Here is a 22,820-nt window from a genome sequence, read left to right as displayed (position 1 = left end):
TTGCATATTTGTTCCTCGCCTTGGCTGCGTGGAAGATGTCGCACACTCTCTGGAGCTTCTACTTGTATAGAATAAAGTAGTACATTTCTACCACTGAATCACAGCTCAGGTTCAGGGCACAAACAAAAGCCAACAGCATTTAAAACAAGGCAGATCATCTGTGGCTTAAACGGGAGCTGACAGAGATAAGTGCTGGCTGAGTGTGAAATTTAACTAGAGAGCTAAGCCCTTGATTTCAGGGAGCATGGCATAAACAATGCATTTCCACATCCCACACAGATCACTGTTATTTCAAAGAAAAGTAAACGCCTAAAGAGAATCAAAATACCAAGATGGAAATGAATAGTTGGGGAAGAGTGATAGAAAATCCACATCAAACAAAAATGAAATGAAAGTGAAAACCAAAAAGGTGCCCCTTTTTGTTTGGGAGTAGATTAGTAAAATCAGCTGTCTGGCTGTTATACTTTCATTTTTATACACTTTCTGCTGATCCTGACTTGGGCGCATAAATACTTCACACAAATCCAACTTTAAAAGCTTATACCCACATGTTTTGCTTTGGGCATTGTGCAGGACGTGTACAGTGCAATGATTATAAATCAATTCAAAGTGTGAATTATACTCTTACCTCACGCACTACATCACTGAAGATCGTGTGTCTCATTTTTCAGTTGGCGGTGGAGTGTGGAGAACTCTCCATTTGATTAAACTCTACCCAAAGGCTGCATCAATTATGTATCTTCACAATGGAGTTAATGGACTGCAATAGCAGTTGAAGATGACTTGACTAAATTTCCACATGACATGACCAGAAAAATATCACTTCGGCAATCTAACCCTCCTGAACAGCTTGCCTTGAATGATAAAAGATCAGGTCTGCTTCTGGCTTATTAAATAAAATCACATTTTCTTTAGTTAATTTTTCTGTTTCTCTGGGTAAAACATTCTGCCCTCTGACAGATCTGTCTCATCGTGGAGGATCCAACACGCCATACACGTGTAAGCATATGTTCACGTAGCCTCTCTGCTACTCAGGAGACAGTGCATATTCCTTATTGTAACTGTGTGGGGGTATGTGTGTGCACTGCATGTCTCAGCTCAGCTTGCAATCCATTTACCTTGTGATCCAGTTTCTAGAATTCTGGTCTCTGGGGTTTCGATCCCATGAGTGGACCCTCACAGCGAACAGAAGGGGCCCGCCAAGCTCCGACCACACTGTCACTGACCCATCTGGCCATCAAGCCAGCAGGGAGTAAGACCAAAGCTGTGCACAAACATCCTGTGCTTACATGAGCCTTGCAGACTGCACAATGCCTGTAAAAGGTAGAAATGGTGTACAGCAGCAACCACACACTGAGAAACCCTCATGTTTTATTTTGATGTGCTGTGTGTTGTCCGGACCATGTATAATGACACAGGGCAGAGAGTTTCCAGCTAAATGCATACCACAAAGAGCAAGATGCTGCACGGTGCATAAACTGACAGTGATCCTGCTGCTGTGTTGTGTATAATTTAGAGCCGAAACAACATGTTGATTCAGCTGTGATCTTTTCAAGTGAAGCGGAGGTTGGCTCGACATGACATTACAGAGCAAAGGGTTATTTAACCTGACCTCAATGCTGTTGTTTCTCCTTTACTTTGGAATGCAACGCCGCATAAATGTTTCAAGTGACCTCTCACACGACAAGTGTCTGCCACGCGCCCTCAGCTGCCGCAGTAAGCCTCAGCTTAAAAGGCTGCGCTCACCATTAATGCCGGTGCAAGGCGAATTCTGTCATGTTTCAACCCCGAGTCGATTGTGAAACTCTCCCAACTTCTTAGCTTTGTCATGCCTCTGAAAATCCACAGCCTCGACGCAAATGGGCTCCTTCCATGACTGAAGACGAGGATTTCCATCCCCAGCTCTGGAATGGATCCAATTTATGAGATAAGGAGCAAAATGCAATTACTCTACACTTTCTAAATCTGTGACTGAATGATGGAGTCTCACAGTTGTCTCAACTTATCTCACTTTCTAATTATAAGTGTGACTTAAGAGAGAGCCGGCACGTTTTATTATCACCGGGAACTGACCGAGGATCACTTCTTTGCTGATGCACTGTTTAATACATAGCATCACATGCATCAATGATACCTTCATTGTTGAGCATGTGATGCCATGGCAACCCTTCTGGAAGGTAATGAATTGAAATAAACACAAATATCTTGTAATAGGATCTTGCTGTCTATACATGCAGAAACTGATGAATGATAATTGCACTTTTGTGTTTTGTTGGCCACAGCTTGAGGCTACCTTTTATTACTCTACAAAAGACGTGATGATCTCATGCAAAGGGCATTAATCAGTATCTTTGCCATGATGTGATGCTACTGCCATCTATTGATACTGCAGCATCTAGCTTTGCTTTTCCCCCGTGCCTCAAGAGCCTTCAGATATCTCTATCACATCTCTAAATGTAAGACCTGTGCAACCAGTACTGACAAATGACAAAATGTTTTAGTTCTGAACAGACTTCCTGTTCAGTGCTCATAGCAAGGAAGCTCATTGTGTCTCTGTTAAAAAGCATTTAAATTGACTTACCTAATTCTTTCACAAGATGGCGCTGGAGTCATTGCTGATGGGAGAGCAAGCTGGGGCTTGAGATGAAGAATTCATCACAATCATTTTCAGTGCCATAGGTGCATATTTAGTTTTCAATTTTATTACAAATATACAATATCTCTAACCCCAATCTTCTTCCTCATTGCTTTAATGTGCCGCTAAAAGAGAAAACATTGCTAGAAAAGGTGATGTAAAATACCAAAAACAATATACAAAAACCTAAAAATACCATAGTGCTATACAGCAATGCTCATTTATGAGAGCAAAATGAAAAACAGTCCTTTTATGTGCAGTTAACCAATTCATAGGCCTATGTGCAATTTAGTTATGGCTTAAAAACAAAGTAAAGTAAAAAAATATGCTTCCCTGGGTGATTGGGTCCTGGCAATATACTATGATATATGCATACAGTAATACATTATGTGTATAAAGTAGAAACTGAAATGCATACTACCCAAATGCATATTCTATTAGACTTATTTTTTGTAGCACAGATTCAACAAGGTGCTGGAAACATTCCTCAGAGGTTTGGGGCCATATTGGCACGATAGCATCGCACAGTTTCTGGAGATTTGTTGGTTGCACATCAATGAAGACAATTTCTTGTTCCACCACATTCCAAAGGTGCTCTATTGGACTGAGATCTGGTGGCTGTGGAGTCCATTTGAGTACAGGGAACTCATTCAAGTTCAAGAAACTGGTTTTCTGATGACTGCTTCCAGCAAGCTACTGCACCATATCAAAAAGCTCAGATCATTACAGATGGGTACACTGTGGTCACTGTGGTCGTAAAGGGATGGACATGGTCAGCAAGCATACTCAGTAAAGATGCTCAGTCGGTACTAAGGGGCCCATAGTGTGCCAAGAAAACATATGGGATTAACCTTGTTAAATAAAGGTTAACGAAAAAGGAAGATGTTTGGTTTGAACTTCAGAAGGTCATCTTGTCCATGTCTTCGACATGAGTTCCTACCATGTAAATAACTGATTAGAGATCTCCATTAAAAAGAAGTTGAACAAGTGTACCTAAAAAGTGGCCAGTAAGGGTATGTTTTATTCATATTTATTATAAAAGCTGCCATCTCTGATTAAAAAGAAAAAGAAAAAAATGCTCAGATGAGCGACCTGATAATAGCCGCACAAGCTAAAATCAGTGACCTACTAAGAGGTGTTTCCTTTATTAATGTTTACTTAGCAGGAATAAGGAAAGAGATGGTGTTGACATGAGTACATATTTGCAAATTAGCACTCAGGCTAGCAGAAACATGGTGCTTCCGTAACAAATTAGTTACAGCACACCACAGCCAAACCAGTGAAGGTAACAAGAAGAAAAGTCAAGTCTCCTGCGCACTAAAACCACCAAAGTTCTTCTGTGTGTGCGAAAGTTTATAGTCCAATTCCTTCGTTGTCATCAAAATCAAATAAACTTCCTAGTTATCATGCAGCAGTCCAGCCCTTCGCAAGTTTCTTTGTCAGAATCCACTGGTGGAGTTGAGTGCTTTTCGCAAGTTTATTTTGCTAATGATGCTATACAATTTAAGCTAGTACTATCATTTAAAATTTAAATGCATTTAATGTTTTATTTTTACTTCTAGCAGTGATTTTGTTTTTATGCCCTTTGAATGATAAACACATTCTGGCTTTAGCAGATCTGGCTTTGGTTCAGTTTAGTTTTGCTTGGCAGCATTTTTAATATTTTAGTACCTTGAATGCTGAGGTTAAAGTCTACCTCTCTTTATAGATACTCTCCCAATGTTTTATTTTTATTCTAGCGTGATCTAATATGGCCATATGCAAGAATGCTGGGGATACTTCAGTGATTTTGTTTTATGCCCTTGAATTCAGTTTGGTTTAGTTTTGCTACAGCTTTTATGGATTGATCTAATATGGCCATAACATTTTTTTGAAATATATAACCTGTGAAATATATACCCTGTGTTTCGCTGACAATTATCCTTCATCGTTATTATGGTTTTTATTGTGGTGCTTTCTTCCTAATGGGAAACAGAGTGCCACATTTCTTGGGCTTTGGGCATCTAATGAGGCCTATTACTAAGCCGTCCATATCACATGGTGCTGCCCACCATCATACCCTCTCTGCTACTTCCAGTGCTTAGTAGCAGATCGCTTTACCGCCCCCTTAACACTAAAGTACATACAATGACTGATTAGTTTTTCCTTTTTAATCAAGAGAAAAGTTTGTGTCAATAATACAGGGCAATGGAAATAATTACCCTCCTGAGCATAATAACAGCCTGGCTTGGCATGGCTACTGGTGTAATTAGAAATTGTTATGACGGTAGGAATTATAAACACACTTACAAAACAGTATTTTGATTAGCGGATACAGCTTGTGTTGCATAAACATCTAATGTGGGTACGTCGATACCTGTAAAAGAATTTCAATAACTAAACGCATAAAGTCAAGTATTCGTATAGATCTGTATCTACAGCTGCAGGCTCTCTCATTTTAGAAATGAAAAGTCCAGAAATAAATGAGATTAGTGGCTTTGTGTGAAGAGCTGCAAAGCAACCGCAACAGCAGGTTTTCAAGTAAAGTGCATCAGACACATCAACAACTGAAAGGTCAGTTCAGTTTTCATGAGCTTATACATTTTTCATCACATACATTAACTTTCATTCCAGGTACATTATTAATGAGTGCAGTGGGGGAGGCTGATGAAGTGAGAGATTGGCAGGGTATAAAATAGCCTCAACTCCACATTCTGATGTACCCCACTATTACAGCTATTTATTGATCAGCTCAGCTCCATTTCTAGAATCAAATCACTCAGCTGTAGCAATTAGGTAAGTCTTCACCTGGAGTATAAATAGAAAGCAGATGTGCTATCCCTTTGTTTCAAGTCCTTCACCATGTTTAGCAAATTTGTTCATTTTACCAAACAAGGTCCAGTTTGAGTTCTTTCTTTTTAAGTAAAGGAAAAGATACAAACAACTGTTCTTGTCCCCTATGCCTTTCCTGGAATCCAGAGCTGCTGACATTAGAAACTGTGACTCTTACTGGTCAGCAACACAGTGGTGTGTTATCATAACGGCATATCTAGACGCGGCATATCTTTGCCTGTGTTGAACAAAGCAGGCCAGAGGCGATCCTGCAGGTGTTAATGGTTTGGTAAACAGTTTTAAAAAATTCCCATCATTAGAAAGTCATTAAAAATATCATTAGCCAAAAGTCATTCACCCAAGTGAAAATATCTTAATAAATTCAATCTAAATTTTAAGGTGCATAATGCCAAAATATATATATATAATAGGGGATATATATTATATGACTTTTCTTCTCAAAACTATTAGAAAAAAAGTCAGACAAATTAAAGGAAAACGTATTACAGCAAGGGGATGTGTTATGATGCAAAGGAGGGCATTTTGCTGGTGGAATGGTTTTGGTCTACTTTTCCCGTCAGAGAGAAGAGTCACTGGGGTCTTTATCTGATGAAACATAGGATAGAAGACTTGAAGAATGCCAGAGTGTACTGACACTTGACGGCCTAAAACCTTTTTTTTTTTGTCAATCTAATGATCCATATGATGTACAAATGCTCTCAAGTTAATAAAAATCTGGCTAATATTACTGCAAGAGGAGGTGGCATGTCTTTATTTTTAAACAACACACCCCCAACATTAAAAATCACCTGCCTAATACTGTGTAGGTCTCCCCTCATCCACGAAAACGTCAGGCTGGCTGAGGTGCACGCTGTGGGAGCTTGTTTCGATTAGAATCTGGGGATTTTGGACTTCTTGGGCTCTCTGTCATGATCCTTCGGCAGTTTTCGATTGAGTGCTGTGAGGTGTAGTGTCTGGCCATCAGGCAGTGGTTTTGCCTTGAAGGAGAGCTCTTGGCAAGCAACAATATTTAGGTGGGTGGTAGGTAAGTAGCGTCCACTGTGCGAGTGCCAGAAGCCAAGTTTCTAACATAACATTGCATTGAAATAAGTTAATCAGTGTTACACACTTCACCTGTCAGGGGTTTTAATGCTGTGGTTAATCTGTGCAGTATTCAATCACACAGTTAGTGCTTGGAGGAAACAGAGCTTTTAAGTGCTGGCCACTAATATCTCCTGTAAATGAATCAGTCGCCCACAGTTAGATGGTTGTTGGCTAACTGATAAATGATTATTACCTTCAATTTGTAACATAATTCACCTCATAATTATCAATTATGTGTAATAGAGACTGGTGAGACTGAACAAATGAGAGCATAATTACAGAACTGCCAAAGAAATTTATAATGTAGTTTTTGAAATTCATGGACATTTTCTGCACAAACCTTCACCTGCTACAGACACATGACTTACATATAACAAGTTATGGTATAAGTCACTGCTAAAAAAATAAAAGCGGTCTTTCTTTCTATGTAATGCTATCTAAAGAAATAGAAGAATATAAAGTACGTCAAATAGTTCCTGAAGTGTACACCAGGGCCATGATGTTTCACAGCAATTCACAGTTAAATGATTTTTCTCGGACTACGCAAAAACCAATCAAAATGTCATGTATTGTAATTTGAAAATATACGTTTTCCAAAGCAGCATGGGTCTGCAGCATGTCAGCTGTTTTTGACCTTTTTTGAATAAGCCATTGTAACAACAACTCTATACTAAAAGAATTTGAAAGCAGATATTAGTCATTGTTATTGATATTTCTCCAAGAGACGTAGGAGCACGGAGCCTAAAAAAAGAAAAACTGCCCACCGAAATGCCACAGAAAGGGAGCCCTTTTTCTTAAAATATCACACCGTCTCGCAGGGGCTGCTTGCTGTATACTTGGTTTATTACAACAAAGAGAGCATAGCTCATGCTGCAAACCCAGCCAACTACAGGAGCCAAATGTAGCATGCTTGTGTAAACGCTGTCAAGAATGTGGCAACATTGTAAGACCGTACCATTATCTACTCCGCTGACTCAAATTCAAACTCGACTTTAAATCAAAATTCGCACAGATGACTGATTTGCAGAAAAGCCATCACTGATTGCGTGCAAAGCAATGACGGTTTAAACAGGTATATACCTGTTCAACTGCTCATTAGCATAACTGATCAACTGATCGTGACAGCAACTCAATGCATTCAGTCATGTAGACATATTCAGAACAACCTGAAGTTCAACCACTTTTTCAGCTGTTGTTGTAAGAAAGAATACCTGGACACTATGGCCTGCTGAAGTTCAGACTGAGCATCAGAATGGGTAAGCGAAAGGTGATTGAAGTGACTCTGAATGTGGGATGGTTGGAGTATTTTAGAAATTGCTGATCTACTAGGATTTTCCTGCACAAACACCTCTGGGGTTTACAGAAAATGGTCTGAAAAAGAGAAAATGCCTTGTTGATGCCAGAGGTCAGGGGAGAATGGCCAGACTGTGTTGAGCTGACAGGAAGGCAAACCATTTGTTGCAAGGTACGCAGAAGAGTATCTCTGAACACAGGAGATGGGCTAAACACTGGGCGCCACTCATGTCAGCTAAGAACAGGAAACTGAAGGAACATTTTAAAGCAAGGTGGACAATAAAAGATTGGAAAAATGTTGCCTGGTCTAATGAGTCCCAATTTATGCAGAGACATTTGGATGGTAGGGTCATTGGCATAAACATCATAAAAGCATGGATCCATCCCACCTTGTATGAACGATTCAGGCTGCAGTTGGTGTAATGATGCGAGGGATGTTTTCTTAGCATACTGTGGGCCCCTTAGCACCAATTGAGCATCGTTTAAATGCCTACCTGAGTATTGTTGCTGAGCATCTCCATCCCTTTATGGCCACAGTGTACCCATCTTTTGATTGCTGCTTCTAGCAGCATAACACACTATGTCACAAGGCTCAAATCATCAGACTGGTTTCTTAAACATGACAGTGAGTTCGCTGTACTCAAAAGGTCTCCAGAGCCACCAGATCGCAATCCAATAGTGTAACTTTGGAATGCAGTGGAAAGGGAAATTTAACATCAAGGATGTGCAGCTGACAAAACTGCAGTAACTGTTTTATGCCATTATGTCAATAATAAAATAATGCTGAATATCTAGTAAAGAGGTGTAATAATAAAGTACATATAAACAATTGATCTACTAATCGGAAGGTTGGTGCATTCTAAATATCCTTGGGCAAGATCCTAACCCCGAGTTGCTCTCTGATGCATCCATCGGAGTATGAATGTTCAATAGAAAGCACTTAAGCATGGAAAGAAAAAAAGTGCTTGTATGAATAGGGGTGAACGAGGCATGTTGTATCATGCTCTCCGAGTACTCAGATATAGAAAGCACTATATAAGAACTAGTCTTTAGTTTCTGTCACGAGTTGTTTATCTCCCCTGTAATACACACAGACACATCATCATTGAAAACATGTTTAATGCTGCACCATGTTCTCAAATAAATGGGACTTTACACCATCTTTGAGGCTTTACAAATAGTATTACATTTTATTAATATATTTTCATAAAACAAGTTTAAGACTGTATCAAAAACTCAGTAAAAACATTAGATTTTTAACCATTTTTTCTTATGGTGATATCAGATATGAAATGTACATAATTCACATATTATAGTGGTTTCTTTGATCCCCCATCATATTGAGATAATTTTTTTTTGTGATGGGCAGGTAAACATTTTATACCCTCACAAACTATAAAGTCTTTTTTTATGACTGTGATCATAAATCTAGACATACAATTAAAAAATAAAATCATTTCCCAATCTGCCCCCTCCTCCCCCCCAACTAGGTTTACTGATAAAACACTGACATTATGGAGTGGTTTAATTTCACAGGCACACAATTATGTACATCCCCTTGTCCCCATGCCTCATCTGAACTGACAACAGGCAGTGCACTAAGCATAACAGTGCAACACCTAGAGGCAGAGCAGTGATAATACAGTACTCTTACGCCCACCCGCCCCCACACCAACAAAACCAACTGAATATAAGACAGTGGATCCAGCTCATTGGGTATGTCTCTATGTCTCATACTGTTCTAAAGCACAGCATTCCTATGGCCCCTTTGTTATCTTTCCAGCAACCCTACAAGGTTTGCCTCGTGACCGCAGACATCTCACAGGCAGATTCAGTGGCACAGATGAACAAAAAACAAAATAAAAATCATTTGTTTTGTAACTTAATTAGGCTACAGCTACAACAGGCGTGATCAGTGTAATGTTCTTTTGTGATCTAGTACCAGAGGAATTTCAGTCATGTAAGGAGTTCGAGGATAATTTTTTTCCCTCTCCTCCTTATTCGACCACCACGTAATGCTTTCGGTTCTGCGCAAGACACATAGTGCAAGGTTTAACAAGAATTTGCATAAGTGCAACATTTGCATGTTATTGTCGAGAGGGAGGCAAAAAGCATAGAAGAGAACAGGGAAAGATTCATGTCTAAGAAACAAACTAATTTTTTGTGTAAATAAAATGTTTCATGCTTCCAGTTTGGCATTATGGATTTCATTCCCCTCTAGAAATAACAGGTGCAAAATCTTAGTAAACCTAGCTGAAAAGACAGATAAGAGTGATATAGAACTCAAAGATTAACATTGTGAGGAAGAGCCTCAAGTCTGTTGTCATGGTGACATCTGCTCAACGGCCCTGTGGGCTTCATTTTTTCCTGCTTCTTTATTATTTTCTATACAATAGAAATAGTACATCATTGAAGATAAAATTGACTCCTCTTGGCAAGAACAGACAAAAAAAGGAATATGTAAGAAGTCAAAAGCAGATCTGAAGGACAAAGAAAAATTGAAAAAACAGTTTTTCATCCGTTCACCCTGTGCCTGTAGTTGAATTGTATGATGTATTGTCTTATCCATGTTGGTGAGATATATGATTATGGTTGCCTGCTTCTCTATAAAGTCAAAGCCATTTCATTAAACATGTAAAATTACTCCTGTAGTAATTCGACAAGCATCCCTAGATTGCACCTGCTTTCCAAACTAAAAGCCCCTGGTGTGCGTTAGGGAGGCACATAGGGAGGAGGTGACCTGTACGCGGTCATGTTCTTAGGGCGGGAGCCTTTGCCCTCTATGGGCACAGTAAATGGTGGGGGAGGCTGGTAAGGTGGGGCATTAGGATCATCATCTTGATAAACTGAATATTCCTCCAACAGATCCTGGTTTAGCAGGGTGCTGTGAGGGCCAGACATGTTTGGGTATTCTGGAGGAGGAAGTGGGGGCTTTTCCTCCTGGAGGATAAGAGGAATGCTGGAGGACGGTGGTGACTTTGAATCATCCAACTCATCTGCAAATATTATTGGAACTCCCTTCTTGATGAAAGTTGCTTGCTCCTCTATGGTCATCTTCCCCTTACGCTTCTTGCGGTAACAAACCATAGCAATGATTCCAGCAATGAGCAGCAGGGCTGCTACCACTACAGCAGGAATGACAGTGTGCAGGTAAACGTCATCAGTGCTCTTAATTGTATCAGGTGAAGGCGTAGCTGTAGGAAGCTCAGGCATTGGCACCTCTCCTGGTGGGATGAATGTGTATTGTTGGCATTTATTGGTGCCACGAACTGAGATGTTAATGGGTTTGAATTCAGGCTCCATGGCTTTGATAAAGACCGGTTTAGGGGTTCCTTGGGGATCAGCAATCCTGCTGCTGAGAATTGCGATCTGGTCCTTTGGACAAGGACTCTGCTGGAGACTGTTATTGGTCCATTCCACAACAATTGAGCCCCTAGTGATGCTTCTTAAGGTCACTGTGCTGCTGTTACGATCTCCCAGGGCGTAAGCCAACTTCTTAGTCAGAAGAATCTTTTTATGTACATCATTGCTTAAAGTGCTGGGGTCACCATGAAAACGAGCAGCAAACATTACTGAAGGTTTGTTATTATTAGACCAGCGATGGACTCTAACCTCAAACGCATCCATGATACTCTTCCCCCCTTTGTCAGTGGCTAACATGAAATACTCATGATTCCCCTCATGTTGCTCCTCTGGAAGGCCATACAAAAGCTGGATAGTGCTGTTGAACTGGATCCAAGACGTTTCAGTTACTGGTTCTTTGGGTGTCTTCTTTAAAGTCAAACGCAGCTTATCAGTAGTACCATCCTCTCGGTCATAAAATGCATCAGCAGCAATCTTAACCTCGAAGTATGTTCCCACCCATGCAGTCACCTGATCAATGGGGTTGCGGATCTCTGGAACTGTATTCGAGTCCGGAGCAAGAGAGAGGGCTGTTGTGCGCCTAGGTGGTTTAGGAGTTGTGGACTTTGGTTCCCGGGGAGCTGGAGTCGAGGTTTTGGGTTTCTTAGGTCTTTTTGTGGAAGAGGGCTTGGGTTTTTTAGTGGTGCTTGGTGGTGTTGGCACTGCAGTAGCTTCCACAAAAGTAGGCCGAGTCATGGTAGGTTGAATGGGGATAGTGCTTGTAGTTCCTAGTACTCTGGTGGGTTGGGGAGGTCCAAAGACAGGTGTGTGAGCTATCTGATCCCTGACCCTCATAGTAGGCTTGACTGGAAGGGGCAAAGGGCCTCTGACAGGGGGAGCAGAATTATCAGTTGCTGGGGCGATAGAGGGTGATGTTGGAGTGGGAATAACACGTGAATATGGCTCTTGGTTAATAGTTGGAGGAAGCAGGGAGGGCACTGGAGTAGGAGTATTGTACAACTGCCGTCTGACCCGTCTGACTCCCAGGGGCTTTTTATTAACAATGTGCCAGCCAACCACTGGATAGCCCAGCCTAGCTGACATAGTCCCATCCTTTGCTGACGACTGGACACTGCTAATGTCAGGAACGCTGCCCTGGTCAAGAGCACATCCAACTTTCCATGACAGTAGGGCGCCGTTTTCCACCACTTTCTTTGCATTTCCTGGTCCAGCCATGAAAGCAGACATGTCAAATAAGCGGTTGTTGACAACAGGGACTACCCTCATGTGTTCCAGTGGCACATGTGAGAATTTCCTCATATTGCCCAGTAAGCTGACCCTCTGTTCAGCAACCATCTTTGTCAAGTCAGCATCCAAGATGACAGTGAGGACAGTGACAGGCTCTTCAGAGCCACAGGTGAAAGGCTGCAGGCCACCAATATCAGACTGAAGTGTGAGTAGGGGTGGCTCAGTATCTGCTCGTTCCTCTGGGTATACTTCAATAGAGAAGACTGTACTGGGGAATACTTGGCTACTAGTCTTCTGACTTTGCTCCTCACCTGACACCATGATATGATATACACCTTTATCTTGCTCCAGAGCCAAACCTCTGAGAATGCAGCCCTCTCTGTCCCAGTATAGCCAGGAGGGTAAAGTCTCCCTTCCCATCTCGGTGAGCTTCAAGAGGGGAAACCGGGGAAAAAACAAAACACGTCATTACCATTTTTTTACCACAAGGATAATTTTGAGATAAAAATTGAGCACATTCATTGGCTGCTCCTTATCAGAAGTAGCTGCAAATGACTTTGAAAATATACAAGGATTCACGTAATATCAAAATTACCTGTTCTGACTAGCAGATTAAATTCTATGACACAGAACAAAGACAGACAAGTATATTTGAAGTAGTAATTAGAAGATTCATAGTCTTATCTGAAAACCTGTGAATCATATATATATATAATCGGATATTTAATATTTCACATTGAACAAGCTGCCAGTAAAACGGGACTGTCATTCAGTTGAGTTTATCAAATCCTTCCAAACATGAACAGGAAGCCGAGTGAGCGTCTATTCATGATAAGAACTGTGAGTCATCACTCATCATTTTGAGTTATTACTGTATGACAGGATATCATTCTGCATCACCACTTGGGCCAATAATAATCGCATCTCATTCGTAAGTCTGACTTGAACAAATTGCAACAAAGTCAGCTTCAATCAGCAGTGATACAGTGATCAAATCTGAAGGGTAAATGGGATATAAGACAAATCTCCACACCGACTGAAATTCAAGGCGAAAAAAAAGACAGAGACAAGACTCAGAACAAAAAAAAAAAAAAAAAAAAATAATTATATAGGTAATGCGTTTAATTTTGTTTCCTCAACCACACTTAAGTTCAGTTATACTTTCATTAGAGGCCTAGAAAAAACAAAAATTTAAAACACTTTTCTATATAGCCTTCATTTAGTTTTGTATAAGAATTAATTTTAACCTTATAAAAAATTAAAAAAAAAAGTCTACATCCACACTGAAGAGGAATATGGTTGAATTTTCCAACAAATAAAAGGAACTCAAATCTGCTATGCAAACTTTATTAGTATAGACTATTTTTGTTACCATTTGTACAGCAACTTTTTTTTCCCCCTTCACAGAAAAAGTTTTTTTTTTTGTTTTTTTTTAAATGTTAATTTTATAATTAATAACATGGCACATATATCACCATTAGATTCATCTCAATGATTTTTTTTTTTTTGTTTTTTTACCTGCACACTGCAGCCTGCATGGGCAGGTCCTGGTGGTACCTTCAACTGGAACACCTGGCCCACGGTTGCGGAGGAGTCAGGGATACTGGTGTGCACTCCCCCATTCTTTGCAGAGGAATCTGGGACAGCTGTGGGCGGCCCTTCACTAACTAAGGATGCTGCAGCGTTGAGCTCAGAGAGCACAGAGGACTGCATGGATGCCTCTAGTTCCACAGATATCTCCACAAGTGTCTCTTGCTGTTCTGGCACTGTGCCCTGAGTCAGGGTCACCAGAAGCCCCATTATCAGAGGGATAGTCCTGCACGAAATAAGCCTGCTCCCCCCAGCATCCCCGCAGCTCATGTCTCTCCGTTTATAGTGCATAGCAATAGGCCTTTGGGCTGCCCAACAGATGTCTATGAACAACTGAAGAGGCCACATGCACTGAAGTCAGTCTGATGATATGCTTGACAGTCAGATTCCTTAGTGATTGGCTATGCTTGAAAATGCAGCGGTTTCTCTTTGTTGTCCTCTGTGATCCATGAAGAGATCTTTGGCAGCCTGCTAGACAGCCATGACATCTGGCTATATAGAAAAGAAAAAAAAAAAAAATAAAAAAAAAAAATGAGGGCAACAAAGTGGAGACATACATAAAAACATCAGTGTAAACACACATCTATTATTATAGGTTGCGTGGTAGTTTCTGTAGACATCTATTCATACTCTGCCTTCACAAATCTATATGGGGGGGGTTTGCACTTGTTTACCAATTAATATTAATGTCCATAATTCTTGGTGTAAATGTATGTACTACACAGTGGAGGTTCCTGAAAAATTGCTCAGTGGAAAAAAAAAAAAAAAAAAAGGATCTGCTATGACACTTCATTTTTCCATTTATTTATAATGCTAAATCAGCAACAGGAGGGGGAAAAAAACAAACAAAAAAAAAAAAAAAAAAAAAAAAAACACCACCACTCAACATCTCACTCCGTCACTGGTCCATAGCCCAGCTTTTAAGAAGGAATCCAGAATACATAATGACATATCTCATAAAATACACTGAAACCACCACAAATGCCCATTACATTACACATCTGCCAATCCAAAAAATTTACTTTCTACCAAAACACTATTTGTCTTATTTTATTGATATGAAGATTACAGCTATGACACTCTAAATCTGCAGGTTATGGTGTAAAATGGCAACAATTAAATTGTTTTGATATATTAAATGTCTGCCATCTTAATTTACAGCTCACCATGGAGTCAAGTACCGAGTGTCTTATGCATGGCCTAGTGAATGAAAAGGATTTGAAACCGTATTAAGCTTTCTCACTGCAATCTAGAGCCACAACATTATTCAGGGAAGTTCCCAAATGCATTCTTCTTCTTCTTTTTTAAAGTTCAATAACAATGTAAAATAATGTTAATACATTTTAAATACATTATTAGAAAAAGAAAAAAAAGTTGATCACCTAATGATCTTTACTTCTATGCCTCACCATTTTGAGTTATAGTGACTCTCATGAGATGAAGGAGTGTCAAAGGTTGTTTGTCTTTGTTGTAAATTTTAATTAGATGCCCTGGGGTTGGAATTAGAGTCTCCATTGTGCTGACCTAGCCAACCCCAATCCTGTAACACTCAAATGGGCACAGGAGGGTCAGCCGTTTGCCCAGAATCCTAATGCTTAACTCGCACAATGTATGATGTCAACAGACACACTCCAATATATTGTCAAATAGTGGCTACACTTGTCCCTCACTAGAATCCCTTTATGTACAATCTAAGCCATAAAAAAAAAAGACCAAAAAAAACAAACAGCAGTTAATACATAAATCACTCATTGATCAATGCTTTATGCTGTCTGGAAAAAAACTAACAAAAAAAAACAATATTACTGGGATGATTCATACAAGAAAGAGCATAAAAACTAAAAAGGGCAGCTGTGCAATGAAAGGAAATGAATGAAAGGAAACTCACAGGAAGCAACACATCACACAACATATACACAAGTATTTACTTTACATAGGTGGGAGCACAGGCTGTGCATTATTGTTTTGCAATAAGCCATTAAATTTAATGAACATAATGAAAAGTAATCATTACTGAAATCATCCATGCATGAAACTATGGTGTACCTGTAAACTGAAATGCAGCAGCAATAACTAATGTTCAGATTTGATTGCGTCTCTTACTCGCTCTCGACAGACAGACAGACAGACAGACAGACAGACAGACAGACAGACAGACAGACAAAAAAAAACAGACAGACAGACAGACAGACAGACAGACAGAAGACAGACAGATAACAGATTTAAAGACAGACAGACAGACAGACAGGACAGACAGAAGAAAACAGAAAAGACAGACAGACAGAAAGAAAAATTATGGTTGCACAGTGGTAAGCACTGTTGCCTCACAGCATAAAGGTCCTGAGTTCAATTCCACCATCAAGCCGGCGTCTTTCTGTGTGGAGTTTGCATGTTCTCCCCGTGTTTGCGTGAGTTCTCGCCGGCTACTCCGGCTTCCTCCCACAGTTCAAAGGCATGCAGTTAGTGGGGTTAGTTTAATCGATAACTCTAAATTGCCCATAGGTGTGAATGGTTGTCTGTGGCTGTGTGTTAGACAGACTGGCGACCTGCCCAAGTGTACCCTGCCTCTCGCCCTAAGAAAGCTAGGATAGGCTCACCCCCCACCCTGAAAAGGATAAGTGGAAGAGAATGGATGGATGGATAGTTCCTAAGAATAACTGTTACTTGCTACTACATCACTGACACTCAAACACCTGGTTGATCGATTATATGCAAATAAGACAACCTATAAAATTTGTACCCATTCTTAGTTCCTACTGTTACCCCCCCCCACCCCCAAAACTCCTTACACCCATTTATTAAGCCTTATTTGCAATTTGTGTATTCTAACTCAGCTGATTAAACAGCTGAATGGATGTATTTTCTCTACTGGAAGGTTTTCAATAGAAAGCAATGTTGCAGGTGGGAGTGATCAGAATCTCAGAGGGAACTGAAACAGCAAATCCTGCACATTATTTGCAGACCTCTATCAATTTGCTCATATTGCTGCTTAAAATAAAATTAAAAAAAAATAAAAAAAAAAAAAAAGGAGAAAATTGGAACATCCCTAAGCCAACACCTCTTTTTAAGGTGTTCATAACCTTTATAATATATACATATATAATAACCTTTATAATATCACCCTGCAACTAAGAAGGCATTTGGATGGGATACTTACTTGACTGAAGACAGTGTTGCCTTTGTGATCCAAATTATTCTAAAAACATTAAATGTTTAATTTTAGTGATTTGCTTTAGTAACTAAAACATGTTCTTCAGAAAAGCCAATTAAGAAAATAACAGTTTACATTACTGTAAAATTTGTAGCTTGAAATATTGTCATTACTTTTGTGGCAAATTAATACCCTTTTCCTGTTAACCCGTCAAAATGTTACAACCAACAACTACTGTTCCACGTTTTAAATATAGGTCGTTCAAGTTCTTTTTACAACAAGTGCACATTATAGTTTTCAAGTCAACCAATGCACCAATGAGACTAAGAGAGGACAACCCTCAATTTATACAGATATATAGATACATTACATATAAGACTATTTTTGTTTGCTTGTTTTGAGCCAATACCATGTGACAACTAATCAGGACACTAAACAGCCACACATGAACAACTCTAAGTACACATAGTACGATTACCAGAAAGCTTTGAGTTTATATATATGGAACAAAAAGAACAAAAATCCCAGACCTAAATGTAATAAATTTACTGACATGTAAATTTGGTCACATTTGAGGTTGCTGAACTTGTATGTCTAGACTGTTACAAGCATCACTACCCTGTCTCCCAATTGCGGTTGGATGAATGTCTAAGACCATTAGCATGATAAGATAACACAGTATTTAGAGTGAGAGAGTTTGGGTTACCCCATTTCACTCTAATCAAAAGGAAACTTTAAAACAACCTTCCCTGTGCTATAAAGTCCAACAAGAACAGTGAGATTACATCCAACACTGTCTGGCACAACTTTATTTCTTCTTTCGCTTATCCAATTCAGGGTTGCTGGAGACTATCCCAGCTTTTACTGTAAAAATCACAGATCAAAATCCACTGCAGGTATGTTGTATGGTGTGTCTCACTCTGATTTGGACTGTTATGACTACAATGCGAAATGGGCAAATGATAATATACAAGAAAAATTCACATCCTGTATCCCCCGCCATCTTGCTGAAGAGACATCAGAGGAGGAGCATTTTATACACAAAATATATTTACACAAAGGCCCATTAAAACACTAGTTTAAAAAAAAAAAAAAAAAAAAAAAAAAAAAAAAAAAAAATGAACACAATGGATTTGTTCTTCAAATATGAAGTTTGCCGCCTACTCCGAAAAAGAGTACTGAGTCACACCACACCTAACACATAAACCAGGTTGAAGCATGTTGCTTATCTGGGATTTTTATCTGAGTCAGTTCAGTGGGATTTCAATCCCATCCCTCTCCCCAGCTCTCTTCTGACTCCAAACCCAGGCAGTCTCTTTAACACACATACATCTTGAATTGACTGCAACATGCAGGCTGAGTGTAAAGACAAAAGGTGCTGCTTGAGCTGTGTATCCATCTGTGTCCAAAATGTAAAACACAAACATTACCATGAAAACGGGTTACACCCATAAGCCTTATTTAGACTGAGCACCACACCTCACCTCAGGCTGCTGCCACACACAAATGGGGGGAGGAAAAAGGCAACATCTGAGCATCAAAGTAAGCTCTCCACAGTGTGACCTAGATTTTAATCACGTTCAGTATGTAGGAAGTTTTAAATAAAAGTCAAACGACATCTCATTAAGAAACATTAAACGTTTCAAATCAATGTGCATTTGTAGTGTTCCAACATGCTGTTCAAATGAACAACTAAACAGCTTTAAAATTCAAACGTGTGCATAACAGGGTGCGTTTAAGATGAATAATCCTCAGGACTAATTAGGATGTGTCATTTCAGGAAAAGCCCAGCAATCTAAACATTGTTTTATAAAGAGATTACTCATGAAGTCTGGGTCTCTGGTGTTCAAATCATTAAATATATCAAAAATAAACTAAAGTGTTCTTCATCAAAGCACTCATTCAAAAAGAAAATAAAACTATTCTGGCTTAATTACTTTTCCCATTGCACATAAAAGAGTATAATTATGCACCATTGTTACGGTCATATTTTCTTTGTAGCAGCACTGGGGCCGAGTGACATAGCACTCCTTAAAATATTTAAAGGATACTTTCAAAACCCCAGCATTAACCCAAACCTCATTAAACTGTTCTGTTTTATACACATAGTGGAGCCAAATACATATGCTACAACAAATCACGTTCCTATGCCAACTGCATAAATGCTTGAAAACATCAAAACCTCCCCATTTCTATGATAAAGCCTTTTTCATCTATGGTAAACAAAGCAATGACACAGACTTGAGCGTGGGTGATTTCTGCCCATTTCACATTGAGGCCAACACTAGTGGGGCGACAACACCGTTTAACAGCCGTGGTATCCATGCGATCTGCAGTTCAACAGTAGTTAAAACTTGAAAACCATCAAAAATAATTAGGGCTCCGATGCACAGTGGCACTCAGGGCCAATTGAATTGACGTACCACATCCAGCAGCCTCTAGATAGTGCATGAGCTGAATAACAAACATATCCACAAGACAAGCTTGCTTTGCAGTTGGATGTTTCCCTTGTGTTGCCCTCCACTCTGTTCAACAAAGTAATGAAATAATGTGGCAAGAAAACAAAATCGGCCTTGACTGAGTCAAAGTGTAACCTGCCGTGGTGACCTGCGAGCAACTCGTTTAACGCTACAGGAAAAACTACTGTATGCTGTCAAACCCCAGTGCAGGAAGTCAAATCACACTTTTTTTTTTTCTTAAAATGAATTCACAGCTCTGTAACGCACAAAGACGCAGTGAAGTTTCAGGAGAAAAACAGCAACTAGCCAAATATATTTTAATCTGGAAATTGGTCCTTGTTCAGATCTAGGTTACTGATTAATTTTCCTTCACTCGTGAGAATTCATTTATGGCCGAGACTACTGATGTTTGTGAGGTTACAACCCGCAAAGCAAGGTTAAAGCGAAGCTAACGAGCTGGTATAACGTCAAAATTCGACATTCACCCAGCTTTAATAGAAAGAAAACGAAGAGGGAAAAAAAAACTCAGGCTAAAAGGAAATTAGCGATGTAACAGATGCATATACTGCGGTCGTTTATTTTTTTTTTTTATTTGTGTGTGTTTAGTTAAAACACCTAATTTACATGTTTATCAAATGTTTAAAGGGTTGTTAGTAATTTTGGGTAGCCAGTTACTGCCCTGGAGCTAGTGTCAGCTAAGTAACTAAACGTTGGCTACCGGGCCCCGTTTCATTTGCCCCGTTTCCGTCGGGCTCGGTAGACGAGGCCTTTGTAAATGACAACGCCGCCTACGACGTTCAACCTTGATAAACCATTTGGCAACCCGCAGTAAATAAACTCCACCTTAACTGCAATACAAGCCTCTAAAACTGCAGTAAACGTATAATCGAGGAGCCGCGATGCGTGCCATCCTGAGCCCGTCCATCGCTAGCTCAGGGATGCACCTGTTCTATTCTAGGCGGAACAGAGCAGCGAGCTGCTGCTGGGGCATTCACCACAGATGCCCGACTCTCGCTCTCGGAAAATAAATAAATAAATAAACGCCGCTAATCTCAAACTCATACACGACAAAAACTAGGCTGCATGGCAGTACGCTCCATAAGCCACTGTCCGAATACATCAACTCACAAACACTAAAATCGAAGAACCGGATCGAGGTTTGGTAGCCACCGAGGGGGCTAACTAACAAGCTAACAGCAGTAGAGTATGGTGATGACAAATATTGCCCTTTACCTGCCTCGTCGGCCGAGTGGAGTTCGTGCCAGTTCTACAAAATGCGCCAATTTAAGTAAAGACGTGGAGCTAGACGTTTTTCTTAGTGCCACTCGTGAAAAAGCAACGGAACCCCAAAATTCAAACTGACCTTGTTAGCGAGCTAACGTTAGCTAACTCGCGCCGTAATGTCTCCTCTTCTACCCGGAGAGCGCAGCGAAGACTTCTCAAATGCCATTAAACAGGCGCTTCCCTTTGAGCGCCACGGGAGGAAAAAATAAAAAGTCTAGTATCGTGTGAATAGAGTACCTGGGCACAGTCAAGGTAACATATGTCTCCCCTCTGGGTTGGTAAGTCTACAGACACTTCACAGCTCTGTGTTGTAATTATGTCGGTTACTACCCCTCCCCGGCTGCCTCGCTCTATCCTTCTCTCACACAGGTCTACAGGTTGAGGCCGATCGTGTGTACCAGCGTGACTCCACCTCCCTTTTATTTGGAGACGTGCAGGTGAACGCAGAATAAAGTGATGCAGGACAATATGCAGCAAAACACAAGTTCCCCAGTAACCTAACCTCACAGTGTTGCGTTCGATGCAAACTTCAGTGAGGGCAAGTATTTCCCTGCAGAGCTTTGTTTTATTTTTATGACAATGTGCCTCTCTGATGATGATTAAAAAGGCAAGTGCAGGTATTCCCACTTGTACTTTTGTTCTGCCGTGGATGTACCTTTTTAACTAACACTCTTGAAGTGATATGTTTGACTTTCTTTCTGCGCTTTATAGCAAATTTTATGGGGTCATTGCAGCGAGTTGGCAAAATATCTAAGCTGTTGCGGCAACAGGTTAGATTGTGCTTGTTTTTCACTGGAAACTGGTCAGATATTTTAAGGCTCACTCGTGGTCTGAAGGTTATATTTGTTCAGTGACGGGGTTTCAAACGATTAACAGCTGAACTGATTTTCTGCTTGTGCTGGTAGAAATGCAGTCCGTGTTTGCACATTCTTATCGTCAAAACAAACTAAAAGCTGGATGTGGGATTTTTGAGTGCGTGCACGGTTTCCACCAATGTGCATTTGCAAGAGTGCATTTTTTGTTCTCAGACTCCTGATTGAGGGCAGCTGTGATATTAGTCACAAGGTGCACGCATGTGGTTGTTTATGAGTCCAAGGTTTAAAGGAATTAGGTGTTTCTAGGTTAACATTTCACCGCTAAAGCATCCTTAGTAAGTTTCTGACACATTCTGTAACGTGTGACGTTTTCAAATGTCAAATATATAAAATCCTGTACCTGTTAGAGCTGTGAGGAAAAAGGTCAGTATTGGTTTGTGGATTTGTTTAGCAACGGTTTGAGCTGCTGCCTGATCTCTTGCATTGCAAAAAATTCCTTAAAATCCCCTTTCTTCACCTTGACAACTTCTTACCTTTCCACTTAAAGGTGGAACACAAAGATGGTGGCAATCCTTTGTGAAGATCTTTGAGCCTGTACGAATGACTGGTTGCATTAAGCCTGCATTATTATGGTTTTAAATAGGGCATGAGCTCTTCCGGGAAAAATACTTAAAAGACGAAAGGAAAGTTTAAAGAAAAGGGAACATTTTCCAGACTGACAGTCGGTGTTGAAAAAGAGGCAAGCAGCACAGTAAAAATCTTCAAATGAAACAACAATTATAGATGTCATTATACTGCCAAATAAAGCTGCCAAATAAAACTGCCAAATAAAATGGTAAAAATGGGCATTCTTACTCACTTTGCCAACAAATGATTAGATGTCTTTTACCCCGCAGGAAAATATTTGCCTGAAATATGTGGTTCCATTTACATGATGTCATCATCATAAATAATCATAAACAATAAATTGCACAAATATCTTGGAGCAAAAATTTGAGTCAGTGTTTATGGGAACAAAGAAAGGACCCTCATATACTAATAAAACCCTTGGCAGCCATGAGGAGGATTTTAAGATGGAGAAACAGTAG

At 40.0% G+C, this 22,820-nt stretch overlaps 1 protein-coding gene across 3 annotated transcripts; it reads right to left on the bottom strand.

Annotated features, from left to right (window-relative positions):
- Nucleotides 1-8,945: 8,945 nt before the first annotated feature.
- Nucleotides 8,946-21,312, bottom strand: LOC116324750 (dystroglycan-like). 3 transcript variants are annotated; one of them, XM_031745465.2, is made up of 3 exons: nucleotides 21,155-21,312; nucleotides 13,952-14,515; nucleotides 8,946-12,862 (listed from the first exon to the last, which is right to left on the bottom strand). In XM_031745465.2, exons 2-3 carry the CDS (start codon nucleotides 14,369-14,371, stop codon nucleotides 10,556-10,558), a joined length of 2,727 nt encoding a protein of 908 aa, XP_031601325.1. In that variant the 5' UTR covers nucleotides 14,372-14,515; nucleotides 21,155-21,312; the 3' UTR covers nucleotides 8,946-10,555. The 3 variants fall into 3 exon arrangements, with proteins under 3 accessions (XP_031601325.1, XP_031601324.1, XP_031601326.1); XM_031745464.2 differs by having other exon boundaries at nucleotides 20,997-21,311; XM_031745466.2 differs by lacking the exon at nucleotides 21,155-21,312 and adding an exon at nucleotides 20,867-20,931.
- Between the last annotated feature and the right edge of the window lie 1,508 nt (nucleotides 21,313-22,820).

The sequence above is a fragment of the Oreochromis aureus genome, linkage group 20 (assembly GCF_013358895.1).
Source record: "Oreochromis aureus strain Israel breed Guangdong linkage group 20, ZZ_aureus, whole genome shotgun sequence".
Lineage (NCBI taxonomy): Eukaryota > Metazoa > Chordata > Actinopteri > Cichliformes > Cichlidae > Oreochromis > Oreochromis aureus.
Note: the sequence above shows the minus strand (reverse complement) of the source record. Positions and strands in the feature narration are given on the sequence as shown.

Excerpts from the sequence above, each read along its gene's own strand:
- LOC116324750 (XM_031745465.2), bottom strand. The coding sequence starts at position 14,371 with ATGTGGCCTCTTCAGTTGTTCATAGACATCTGTTGGGCAGCCCAAAGG. Across the intron at positions 12,863-13,951 it reads ATGCAGGCTGCAGTGTGCAG|CTCACCGAGATGGGAAGGGA; the intron begins GTAAAAAAACAA and ends CCCCTCTTGAAG.